Below are 13374 nucleotides of genomic sequence, written 5' to 3' on the forward strand. Positions count from 1 at the left end.
TTCTGCTGGGGTGTCTGGCAGAAGAAGGAGAAGCGATCAAGATGGGAGGAGACGGCCAGGGGCACTTCAGCACGAAAAGCATGCGCTGCGCATTTTCTATAAAAATGTGTGTTTTTCTACAGTGAGCACTAGGAGCACACACATTTCCCCAAACCATGTGCTGTCCGCTTTGATTATTTCCCTGACTTCACATGGGGCTCAGTTCTCTCCTCGGCTTGAGTTCTCCCTGCAGCTCCTGGTTACCAGACATAGAAAGGTTTGGAGATGGGCTTCGTACCTCCCAGGGCCTGACTGCACACATTCTGGCCTCGAGGTCAGAGGCCCAACCCAGAAGAACCCTGGATCCCACCACAGGGTCGGTCCAGCGTCTCCTCCTGCCCTGGTGACATGCTGCAGTCAACGTGCTGGGGGAGGGGGTCTCTATATTCTGTCGTGTGGACCTCACAGATGCCCACTATTATGGCGTAAATCTATCCCCGGCTCCCCACCCTTGGCGCCAGGACACACACTTATGTGCTCTCCCAATGGGATCGAAAGGAGGTTAGAGTCATTATGATGTTTGCATCTATAATTTGGGCGAAGTGAAAAAATTCTGTAGGAATATGTAAGATTTTCTCCGTTTTATGACACCCCTGCCCTGTCCCTCCAGTGAGCACCAAGGCGTGCCTCCTTGGTGGTTGACGGAAGAGGAACTCCGTCTACCCTCTACCGAGCCTGAGAGAGAAAGACTGAAAACCAGCCTGGCTTCGGGGAACTCGGGTGGTCTTCTGTGCCTCCCAAAGATCTTCCAACCTGGTGGCTAACCCCTTAGACATTTTGCCAGTTACATTCCCTAAAACCCCACAGTGAGCACAGTACTTGATTCATTGGGGGAGTAGTAAACCGTAATTGAGAATGGACTTTTATTACCGTCGTTGCTTCAGTGCTGTTTGAAGGACTATAATGAACATGACACTTTCATAATAAATGTTAATCAAGATGGGGAGACATCCAATTAAGTCCACAAAAGGAGCCTCCAGCTTTGGAAGCTGTTGCCTTGGGGGAGGTGGGGGCAATGGCTGCCCGGGGTCTCGCTGGTGCTGGTGGTGTTTCGTGACTTGGTCTGGGTGCTGGTTCCGTAAGTGTGTTCTGTGTGAGATGCTTCAATCTCCGCACGTGCACAGTAGCGGCCCCTAATTCATGGTTTTGCTTTCTGTGGTCTGAATATAGGTGAGTCCCCAGAATAAGACATTGTCACAGCGAGAGAGACCACAGTCACGTAACTTATCACAGCGTATGGTTAGAATTGTTCCATTTTATCATCAGTTTGGTTGTTAACCTCTTACTGTGCCTATTAGGATTTCTTATGTTACTTTACGTTCTAGGCTACATGTTCTGAACGTGCAGGTTTGTTACATGGCTGCACATGTGCCATGGTGGTTTGCTGCTCCTGTCAACCCGGCCTCTAGGTTTTAAGCCCTGCACGCACGAGGTATTTGTCCCAATGTTCTCCCTTCACTCCCCCCACCGCCAGAAAGGCCCTGGTGTGTGATGTTTCCCTCCCTGTGTCCATGTGTTCTCATGGTTCGACTCCCCCTTATGAGTCCCTGTGTTAGTTTGCTGAGGATGATGGTTTCCAGCTTCATCCATATCCCTGCAAAGGACATGAACTCATTCTTTTTTATGGCTGCACAGTATTCCATGGTGTACATAGGGCAAATTTTCTTTATCCAGTCTATTATTGATGGGGTTTGGGTGGATTCCAAGTCTTTGCTATTGTAAAGAGTGCCCCAGTAAACATTAAGGACTGACTACCAAGCGCCCCTGGGGTCCCAGTCCATACCCCTGCTCCTAGTAACCCCGCAGAAGGGGCAAGTCCTGGGATGGGGGCATGCACAGGGCCACCCTCCCAACCTTGACTGGAGTTTTCCATGCAACTCCAGGTTATCAGACACACAAAGGATTATAAATCATTCTACTATAAAGACACATGCACACATGCACACATGTGTCTTCATAGTAGAATGATTCATAATCCTTGTGTGTGCCTGTGTCTTTATAGTAGAATAATTGATAATTTTGTGTGTATATACCCAGTAGGTCAACTGGTGTTTCTGGTTCTAGATCCTTGAGGAATCGCCACATTGTCCTCCACAATTGCTGAACTAATTTATACTCCCACCGACGGTGTCGAAGTGATCCCATTTCTTTGCATCCTTGGCAGCATCTGTTATTTCCATACTTTTCAATGCCTGCCATTCTAACTGGTGATGGTACGTGAGATGGTATCTCGTTGTGGTTTTGATTGCATTTCTCTAATGACCAGTGATGACTTCACATGTCTGTTGGCCACAGAAACGTCTTCTTTTGTGAAGTGTCTGGTCATATACTTTGCCGATTTTTGGTTGGGGTTGTTTTTTCCTTGTAAATTTGTTTAAGTTCCTTATAGATTCTGGGTATTAGACCATCGTCAGATGGATAGATTGCAAAAGTCATTCTCCCATTTTGTAGGTCGCCTGGTCACTATGATAGCTTCTTTTGCTGAGCAGAAGCTCTTTAGTTTGATTAGACCCCATTTTTCAATGTTGGCTTTTGTTGCCATTGCTTTTGGTGTTTTCGTCATGAAGTCTTTGCCCATGCCTATGTCCTGAATGGTATTGCCTCGGTCTTCTTCTTGGGTTTTTATGGTTTTAGGTTTTATGTTTAAGTCCTCAATTCGTCTTGAGCTAATTTTTGTGTAAGGTGTAAGGAAGGGGTCCAGTTTCAGTTTTCTGCACATGGCTAGCCAGTTTTCCCAGCACCATTGATTAAATAAGGAATCCTTTCCCCATTACTTGTTTTTGTCAGGTTTGTCAAATTTCAGATGGCTGTAGATGTGTGATGTTACTTCTGAGGCCTCTGTTCTGTTCCATTGCTCTATACATCTGTTTTGGTACCAGGTATCATGCTGTTTTGGTTAATGTAGCACTGTAGTATAGTTTAAAGTCAGAGAGTGTGATGCCTCCAGCTTTGTTCTCTTTGCTTAGGATTCTCTTGGCTATACAGGGCTTTTTTGATTCCATATGAAATTTCAAGCAGTTGTTTCTAGTTCTGTAAAGAAAGTCAGTGGTAGCTTGATAAGAATAGCATTGAATCTATTAATTACTTTTGGCCAGGATGGTCATTTTCACAATGTTGATTCTGCCTATTCATGAGCAAGGAATTACTTTCAATTTGTTTGTGTCCTTTCTTATTTCTTTGAGCAGTGGTTTGTAGTTTTCCTTGAAGAGGTCCTTCACATCCCTTGTAAGTTGAATTCCTAGATATTTTATTTTGTTTATAGCAATTGTGACTGGAAGTTCACTCTTGATTTGACTCTCTGCTTATCTATTATTGGTATATAGGAATGTTTGTGATTTTTACACATTGATTTTTTGTATCCTGAGATTTTTGCCGAAGTTGTTTATTAGCTTAAAAAGTTTTTGGGCCGAAGCGATGGGGTTTTCTAAATATACAATCACATCATCTACAAACAGAGACAATTTGACTTCCCCTCCTCCTACTTGAATACTCTTAATTTCTTTCTCTTGCTCGATTGCTCTGGTGAGAGCTTCCAATACTAAGATGAACAGGAGTGGGGGGAGAGGGCATCCTTGTCTTGTGTTGGTTTCAAAGGGAATGCTTACAGCGTTGGCTCCTTCACTATGATATTGACTATGGGTTTGGCATAAATAGCTCTTATTGTTTTGAGATGTGTTCCATCAAAACTCAGTTCACTAAGAGTTTTTAGTATGAATGGGTATTGAGTTTTATCAAAGGCCTTTGCTGCATCTATTGAGATAATCGTGGTTTTCGTCATTGATTCTGTTTATGTGACGGATTATGCTTATCGATTTGTGTAGGTTGGAACAGCCTTTATCCCAGCGATGAAGCTGACTTGATCATGGTGGATAAGCTTTTTGATGTGCTACTGGATTTGGTCTGTCTGTATTTTATTGAGAATTTTTACGTTGATGTTCATCAGAGATATTGGCCTGAAATTTTGTTGTTTTATTTTGTCTCTACCAGCTTTTGGAATCAGGATGATGATGGCCTCATAAAATGAGATAGGGAGGAGAACCTCTTTCTGTAGAGGTTGCAATAGTTTCAGAAGGAACGCTGCCAGCTCCTCTTTGTACCTCTGGTGGAATTCGGCTGTAAATCTCTCTGGTCCTAGACTTCTTTTCATTGGCAGCCTACTAATTACTGCCTCAATTTCAGCATTTATTACAGGTCTATTCAGGAATTCAAATTCTTTCTGGTTTTATTTTGAGAGGGTGTATGTGTCCAGGAATTTATCCACTTCTCCTGGATTTTCTTATTTATTTGCATAGAGGTGTTTATCGTATTCTCTGAATATGATATTCTCTGAATACATAGCTTGTATTTCTCTGGGATCAGTGCTGGTATCCCCTTTATCATTTTTCAATGCGTCCATTTGATTCTTCTCTGTTTTCTTCTTTATCAGTCTGGCTTGCAATCTATCTATTTTCTTAATCTTTTCAAAAAACCAGCTTCTGAATTCATCCATTTTTTGAAGGGCTTTTTGTGTCTCTATCTCCTTCAGTTCTGCTCTGATCTTAGTTATTTCTTGCTTTCTGGTAGCTTTTGAATGTGTTTGCTCGTGTTTCTCTCGTTCTTTCCATTGTGATGTCAGGGTGTGGATTTTTGATCTTTCCTTCTTTGTAATGTGGGCATTTAGTGCTATAAATTCCCCTCTACACACTGCTTTAACTGTGTCCCGAGATCCTGGTATGTTGTCTCTCTGTTCTCACTGGTGTCAAAGAACTTCGTTATTTCTGCCTTAATTTTGTTATTTACCCAGGAGTCATTCAGGAGCAGGTTGTTTCATTCTTAAATAGTTGCATGGTTGTGAGTGAGTTTCTTAATCGTGAGTTCTAATTTGATTGCACTCTGGTCTGAGAAACTGTTATGATTTCCATTTTTTTCATTACCTGAAGAATGTTTTACTTCCAATTATGCAGTGGATTTTAGAATAAGTGCTATTTGGTGCTGAGAAGAATGTGAGGTCTGTTGCTATTGGGTGGAGAGTTCTGTAGATGTCTATTAGGTCTGTTTGGCCCAGAGCTGAGTTCAAATCCTGAATATCCTTGTTAATTTCTGTCTCGTTCATCTGGGTAACATTGACAGAGGTGTGTAAAGTCTCCACTATTATTATGCGAGAGTCTAAGTCCCTTTGTAGATCTCTAAGAACTTGCTTTATGAATCTGGCTGCTCCTGTTTTGGGTGCATATATATTTAGGAGAGTCAGCCCTTCTTGTTGCACTGATTCCTTTACCATTACCTAACGCCTTTCTTTTTTATCTTTCTTAATTTTGCAGATTCAAAGCCTTATTTTACCAGATACTAAGATTGTAACCCTGCTTTTCTCTTTCTCTCCATTGCCTTGGTAAATATTCCTCTGTTCTGTGACTTTGAGCCTCTCTCTGCCTTTGTATGTGAAATGAGTCACTCCAGTGACTCAGAGGTGGCTCGTGCTCCTGTCACACAGAGCCTGGCACTTTCCTATAAGCATAGAAGGTTATCATGACTCACTCTCTGAGCAGAATTCTGATGATCCTGCCGCCTCAAGTGGACTCTTGTACACCATCAAGCTCGCCGTCCCAGGAGCACTTGGAGATGCTGCCCGGCTTCACCTCACTCCTGAAATGGAAATAACTTCTTGCTCCCTGTCATTGGGGTAAGGTTGGTCTTAGAGCCTGGAGTTCAAGATGGGGTCTCCCTACATGCTTCTCATATTTGAGTGTCTACCACAGAGGGTCAGAGAGATACCATTGGGCCAGGGGATTCCCAGCATTGAAATGCAGTCTCAGGGACTGAGTCCTTCCTGCAACACTCTGACCACCCCGCCCTCTTTTAAACCAGGTCAGTTTACCCCACAGCTCACTCCGATGTCCAGCAGCAGGCCACCCAGGCACTAGGAAACGTCCAGGGTAGAAGATCAGTGAGGGCTCCTCCCAGCCTGCCTTTAAAACAATTGCAATAAAATCAAGACTTGTGCTCACACTCCTCTCCGTGTCTGGGCTCTGAACCCTGGGACTGCACACTGGTTTGGACACGTGAACATGCACTCCCTGACTCCTCTCAGGTCTGGGGTCCTTCCCTCCAGCCTTTGGCCCAGGGCTTACTCCTTCCTGCCCCCCATAACAACATGAGCAGGCCAAGTTCATTGTCTCCAAGATATTCTGCAAAGGCCTCATTACCCCCGAAGGGCTAAGGACTTCCTGCTGACTTAGGATCTACAGGCCTCAAAATGCTCTAAGCAGAGTGAGAATCTAAAGACCAGGTCCAAATGAGACATCCTGAGGAGCTCCAGGAGCGCCCCATCGTCAATGTAAAAATCCTAAACCTCCAAGCTGAGGGGACGTGACATGTCACCTCTCCCTCAATGAAGGCCATCTACGCAAATACCCTAGCCGGTCTCCACTCCTTTTGACAAGACCCAAGCTTGATGTTGTGGGAGCTGCAAAGACCGTCATGGATCTCACAGACAGGGATGATGCTGGGCACGACGGCCATGGATCTCACAGACAGGGATGATGCCGGGCACAACGATCATGGATCTCACAGACAGGGATGATGCCGGGCACAACGATCATGGATCTCACAGACAGGGATGATGTCGGGCACAACGATCATGGATCTCACAGACAGGGATGATGTCGGGCACAACGATCATGGATCTCACAGACAGGGATGATGCCGGGCACAACGATCATGGATCTCACAGACAGGGATGATGTCGGGCACAACGATCATGGATCTCACAGACAGGGATGATGCCGGGCACAACGATCATGGATCTCACAGACAGGGATGATGCTGGGCACAACGATCATGGATCTCACAGACAGGGATGATGCTGGGCACAACGATCATGGATCTCAGAGACAGGGATGATGCCGGGCACAACGGCCATGGATCTCACAGACAGGGATCTTGTCAAGTAAGATGGTCATGGATTCCACAGAGATGGTGCTGGGCAAGACAGCCATGAATCCCACACACAGACAAGGTGCCAGACAGGACAGTCCTGGATCCCACAATCAGGGATGGCACCGGGCAATGCAGCCATGAATCCTACAAGCAGGGATGGCACCAGGCAGCCTGTGGTGCACGGTAGGCAGCTGGTGGTCAGAGGCACTGGGCTATCGGGGGAATTCTAACAGGCGGGAGGAAATGCTCAGCTTCGTGTGGGACAGGGGACATGTGAGAGGTGAGGACACATTAGCTCTGGGCAGCTACACTTTTCTCTGTCTTTCATCATCACCCGTCTGGGCACCTGCTGACACTGACTAGAAGGAGAAAGGGTCAGGGCCGGGCAGCATTTGCCCCTCTTCCCATGGCCTGAGGCGGCCAGCATCCTCCGGAATGACGGTGAGTGCAGGCGGCCTCTGGGATTTCAGGGACAGGCCCGTTTCCTTCCGCACGCATGCAGCACGTGCTAGTGCTGGGTGCCAGATGCTGGAAGCTGCAGTTCCAGGAGGAGGAGACCCTGCTACAAACAATAAATCAAACCACACGCAGGTGTGAGAGCCGCCGACAGGACGCCAGTGTCTAGAAGAAGCCTCGGTGTGAACCAAAGAGGAAGGGGAGGAAGAGGAAGGGGAAGGGGGGAAGCAGCTTAGGGTTAATGGAGAAAAAAGCTCCAGGTGCACAGGCTGGGGAGGGCCCGGCAGTTGGGGGAGAGTGGGGAGTGGTCAGGGAGGGCTGGGGAGTTGGGGAAGGGTGGCGGGTCCTGAGCGGGGCTGGAGAAAGGGCAAGGGTCGGGGAAAGAGTGGGGGAAGTTGGGTTGTTGGGGAGGATTATGGGGGTGGGAAGGAAGAGGAGGGGAAGGCTGGAGGGGGCTGGGCAGGGCAGCTGCTGGTGATAGGTGAGGGTGGGGAAGGCCCAGAGGACCCCAGTGTAGTGGACAAGAAAAAAGCCTTGGAGATGGGTGGCCAGCAGCGCTGCTAAGAAGAAAGAGTGAGAGAGGAGACCAGGTGCCAAGGGACCAGATAGCGACTGTAAAGCGGGCAAACGTCACCCAACCCACGGCTGGCGCCATTTTCCACGTTAACAGACGCGTGGAGCGTCTCCGTCTGAAATGCTCTCGAAGGTCTGTGAAGGCCACAGTGCAGTGAAGCACTGACGACATGAAGCCTGTGTGTCCCATGAGTGTTCAGCACAACAGTACCCGGGCAGGAGGCGTGTCCCTTAAACAACTGCCTTTACTTAGAAACCGAGACCCCGCACGCTTCAAGAATCCTGAGCCCCAGTCTGGCTTTGCCACCTCCTGACTCTGTGAGGTTGCGTCAGCTGACTTGTTAGGGCCCCTTTGTAAAATGTTTGATGTTTTCATCCAAGTACACTTAGCGTTTAAAAGTTTGCCCATGTGTGAAATTATGGGGTTAGACTACATGATTTTAAGCGGACTTCCAATTCTCAAAATAACTACAAGAACAAAAGCTAGGGTGGGTCTATGATTTCAGGCAAATTCTGATTCTGCTCTAGACCTTCTTCTTTTGTATCTAAAATTTAATTAAGTGACACCTTCCGGTATACACTTGGCCTCTGTTGACAAGATGGTGGACTAAAAATGTGTGAGAATAGAAGAAAGGGCATGAAGAGTGCAATGACGTGTCTTCAGAACGGCCAACAGTGCTGAATGGTGGTGAGGAGCCAGCTCTGGGTCCTGGGGCATCTTCTAGGAGACTCCCTGGCTGGTCCTTTCTGGTTCGTCCTCCTCCGACCTGGCTGCTCTCACATTTTTCCTTGTGCTTCTTTGTCCTCTGCGGGCTGGGCCTGTCCTGGATCGCAGGGTCTGATCGCGTTCTTGGACTCCACACACTCCACAATCCCATACGCCGCCATGGTCAGGCTCAGGACCCCCAGCAGAATGTAGAGCTTGACGTGGACGCACAAAAACGTGCTGTACCCGAAGGCCGTGACGAAGCCCAGGGCCTCCCACAGGCGGTAATTGGCGAAGGCAGCCTCCTTGCTCCTCTCAAACAGAACGCCGTAGAGAGCTGCGGGGAGAGAGAGGAGTGAGAGCTCTGCCCGGCCCCAGTGACCCTGTTTGTGAAAAGAGCACGGCTTTCCACTGCCCCATTTTCTCAACAAAATCAAGGCATTATCCTAACAACAGAGTTCTTGTACATGGCGGATGAGAGTGTGAACCCCGAAAATCTGAGACAGGTCTCAGTTAATTTAGAAAGATGATTTTTCCCAGGTTGAGGACAAGTGCCTGTGACACAGCCTCAGGAGGTCCTGACCACCTGTGCCCAAGATGGGCAGAGCACAGGGCAGTGTTATCTTTCTAGGGAGACCTGAGACATCAGTCAACACAGATCAGAGGAGCACTGGGTTGGTCCGTTAAGGCGAGACAACTCCAAGCCAAGTGGGAAGACTGGAAGCGGGAGGGGCTCTGGGTCCTGGGTAGATAGAGACAAATGGTTGCATTTTCCGAGATACTGATTAGCCTCCAAGGAGACAGCCGGATCTGCACCCATCTCAGTAAGCAGAGGGGCACGTTGAGTCGGACGGGAGGAAGATTGGCGCTAAGCCATTCCTAGCCTGACTTTTCCATCTCAGTGAGCAGAGGGGCACGTTGAGTCAGACGGAGGCAGATTGGTGCTACGTCATTCCCAGCCTGCCTTTTCCCTTTAGCTTCGGGATTTTGGAGCTCGAGGATCTTCCTGCTTGTGCCACGGCCTTGGAGGGCCCGAGGGATGAAGCCAGGTCCATCCCAGGCAAACACATAATGTCACTGAGACAGGGATTCCCTGCAAGAATCAAAGTGCCCAGATGAACCCCCCACAACACAGGCGCTCACCTTCCTGGGGCTGGCCTGCTTGTTTCAACAGCAATGTCACAGAGGTCCTGGGAACAAGGCCCCTGGGACCTTCCACTCCCATCCAAAGTTAAAGAAACTGATATAACGCAGCTGGTCCCAGGGTTTAATTGGTTTGATACAAAAAAACTCACGTCATGAATGTTCCTCTCCTGACAAGGACCACGGTGCCCACAGGAACAGGGTTCGCATGGCTGGTGAGGAGGCCCATCACTGTCCTGTACCCACCATATGACGGAACAAGCAAGCGCCTCACCGGGGGCCGTCCACCCCAAACCCACAGCCCCAGCCTAATCACGAGAAAACAGTGAACAAACCCCAAATTAAGGAGCAGTCTACAACATACAGTGCTCTTCAAAAGGATCAAGGTCATGAAGGACAAGGAAAATCAACAGCTGTCACAGACCAGCCTAGAAGATAAGGTGACTGAGTACAACGGGGGGCCCAGGACGGGATCCTGGCACAGAGAAGAGAACACTCCTGGGAAAACGGGAGGAACCCAAATAAAGGCTGTGCCTCCACTAAGTGTCACCTGGCAGTGCCACTTCCCAGCTGTAGGAATGGGCCAGGCTGCGTAAGACGCTCAGCATTCAGGGAAGCTGGCACAGGGCCTACGGGGTAAATGCCTTGGGTCTGTAAGTCGGTACCTTTCAAGAGGACTCTGTGCTATGTTTGAAACTTTTCTGTAAGGCTAAAACTATTTCACAATAAACAGTGTATTTAAGAAGACAGAGCATTGCTCTCAGCATGGCCTGTCTACCTGCTCTTCCCAGGTGGCCCAGGGTTAAGAGACCAGGATGTGGCTCCTGTCCTCTAACACGGGGATGTGGATGAGAAGTCCAGCAATCGTGTGTGGTCAGAGCAGACAGTTGAGTGAATGGGGCACTGAAGGTAAGTCAGATATTCTGAGTTTATCAGCTTGAAAACAGCCAACAGGGCAAAGGAGCGTTTTTAGAATACACATTTGGTATCTTAGTGGCGCGCATTGGCGGGAGGGTTGCCATGGTGACCACACCAATGTTTCCCTGGCTGTGGGAGGGAATAAGCAGACAAGAGTGCCCGGCAGGGATCACTCCTAGCAGAGGCAGGAGGATCGCTGGAGCCCAGAAGATAGTGAGCCACGGATTCTGGATTCTGCCCCGGGAAGGAGGGGCTGGAACAGGGAATCCTCTGACCTGCCTCCACGTGAGAGGCTGTAATGATCCGTCTTTCAATGGAGCAGCTTCGACTGCAAGGCGGGGACAAATTTCAGTGGGTTTTATTCAGGGTCATTCATTAGGAAGGAGTGTGGCCCACATGTTTTCTTTTCTTTCTTTCTTCCTTTTTTTCTTTTTGTGAGTTTCACTCTTGTTGCTCAAGCTGGAGTGCAATGGCGCGATCCCAGCTCGGCAGAATCTCCGCCTTCCAGGTTCAAGTGATTCTCTTGCCTCAGCCTCCCGAGTAGCTGGGATTACAGGCGTGAGCCACCACACTCGGCTAATTTTGTATTTTAGTAGAGATGGAGTGCTGGCATTACAGGTGTGAGCCACTATGCCCAGCCAATTTGGTTTATTTCTTTTAATTGCTTTTTTATCCCTGTACAAAAATACAGAAATAATTTTCATTTAAATTAGCATCCCTTATTAAAGGGAGCCTTTATTCCAGCCATTCACTGGACTTGGACATTCATACTCTACGTGACCTTAGGTAACTCTAACAATTCCACAGGGTTTTGCCTGAGAGGACCTTGTGTCCCCATAAGGAAGGGAGGACTTGAGTCCACTATTCAGTGTCTTGGGAAGAACAAAAATCAAACATGGATGATGACATTCACCGGGAGCATTTAGAGAATGATCGTATAGAATATCGTGGGGTATTTGTCCCGGGGTTTTCCTTTTAATGTGTAAATACATTTTAAAATCAAGTCGGTTCAGAGAAGCCACTGTGCATTTCTGGTAATGGGATGTGCCTTTGGGGAGCTCAGTAAAACCCTGGCTCTGCCACGCCTCAGGGGACGGCTGGAGTAAATGCTGTCTGATGCTGATTGCTAACGAAGCACTACAGCCGCGTGACATGCCACCAGCTCATAATTCTGCACTGCCAGAAACACGAGTGAGTTTCTGTTTGTCTCCCCTCCATTAAATCAGTGTTTGTTCTGTGAAGTGATGCCCCCCGCCTGGCCTCCACGTCCCGTACACTGGTCCCAGGCTCCCGGCTTCCATCGTGACAAGCCAGAGCGGCCGGCCGAGCACACACTCATCTTGGTAAAGAGCTTCACTGCGTCTGCCTGCAATACTGAGGCCGCAGAAAGGACATGAAGCGCGGCTCCTTCAATCCAACCGTGTGGGTTTTCTCAGCTGTCCTGTAGATAGGCGACCCATCACCGTCAGGAAGACAAGAGAGGAAGTGCCTGGAGTGTTCCCGCCGCCATCGAGGTCACCCCTGCTCTTTACCCTCAGCACCAAGGCTCTCATCTCAGAAACACTGGCCTGTAGTTCGTTTGTGGATTTGCTTTTTCCATTTTCTAAGCCCCACGTGTTTGCCAGATACAGGCAGAAGGGTGATGTGTCTCCGGAAGGGAAGAAGGTCTCAGGTGAGCCATGCTCACCTACGAGAGGACCCTTCATCTGCCTCATCCGCATCTCTTAGGTGCGCAGTCTTGCCTCACTGGGCCTCTGACACCCCTCGGGGCCTTAGATGGGGTTTTTGGGAAACACCGTTCTCACCCTAAGCCCTCATCTCTCCTTTTCAACCAACGCACACCTCCGGCCAGCGGCCACACACACGTCCTGCTTCCTTCTCTCCCTAGTGAATTTCTCCAAAACCCTTTCCCACTTCTCCCTGTGGAAAACACGGCCAGCCAGCACAAAGCCACGCAGGGCTCAGCAGAGCCTGGCTGGGCTGCAGTGGTGTGATCTCCACTCACTGCAACCTCTGTCTCCGGAGTTAAGTGATTCTCCTGCCTCAGCCTCCTGAGCAGTGGGGATTCAGGTGCAATGGCTGCGTCCCCTTCTGGCTCGCCTGCCCTGTGGCCTCTCTCGTGCCGCCGCCTGAGCCTGGGGCTGCTTCCTCCCTGGCTGCTCCTGGGCTTCTGCTCACCTCCCACTGGTGCCCCTGCTGCCCTCCTGACCTCCGGGCTGGGCCACCCTAGTCTGTGAGGACTTTGGCATTTGCCTCCTGCCATCATCACGGGACGTCACCTTCCACCCAACAACCAGCCCTCCTGCTCCCTCCAGGGCTGCACTTTGGACCTTGTCACCTGCCTTTTGGATTTGATTATTGGGACATGGGCCGGACTCCATGTACCTCCTGGTCACTTTTGGGTGTCAGCGCTTTCTGCGGCTTCCACTCTGCCTGGGTGCATCTGACCCTCCCCCGCAGGCCAGCAGGCAGGTGGGGACCTGGTTTGCTGCTCCACCCCACCCCTCTGCACTTCCTCAGGCTGCCTTCTTGGGCACCCCAGCTTCGACAAGGCCTTGGGAGCACCCCTGCCCCCTCCTGCCCTGGCTTCCTCCTGCACGTCACCCCCATGGAGAGCAGTCAGC

At 49.2% G+C, this 13374-nt stretch overlaps 1 protein-coding gene across 5 annotated transcripts in view; it reads right to left on the reverse strand.

The window, feature by feature from the left end:
- Positions 1-8211: 8211 nt before the first annotated feature.
- Positions 8212-13374, reverse strand: part of LOC100395338 (protein unc-93 homolog A) — a 31949-nt gene continuing 26786 nt past the window's right edge. For 4 of the 5 annotated variants that reach the window (XM_078370847.1, XM_035297160.3, XM_078370848.1 and 1 more), the window contains exon 9: positions 8212-9026. In XM_078370847.1, the coding sequence (XP_078226973.1) occupies positions 8761-9026 (266 nt within the window). In that variant the 3' untranslated portion in view covers positions 8212-8760. Of the gene's footprint in view, positions 9027-11412; positions 12192-13374 lie in introns of those variants that run through there. The other variant, XM_078370849.1, reaches the window with a different exon arrangement.

Source organism: Callithrix jacchus, chromosome 4 (genome assembly GCF_049354715.1).
Source record: "Callithrix jacchus isolate 240 chromosome 4, calJac240_pri, whole genome shotgun sequence".
Taxonomy (NCBI): domain Eukaryota; kingdom Metazoa; phylum Chordata; class Mammalia; order Primates; family Cebidae; genus Callithrix; species Callithrix jacchus.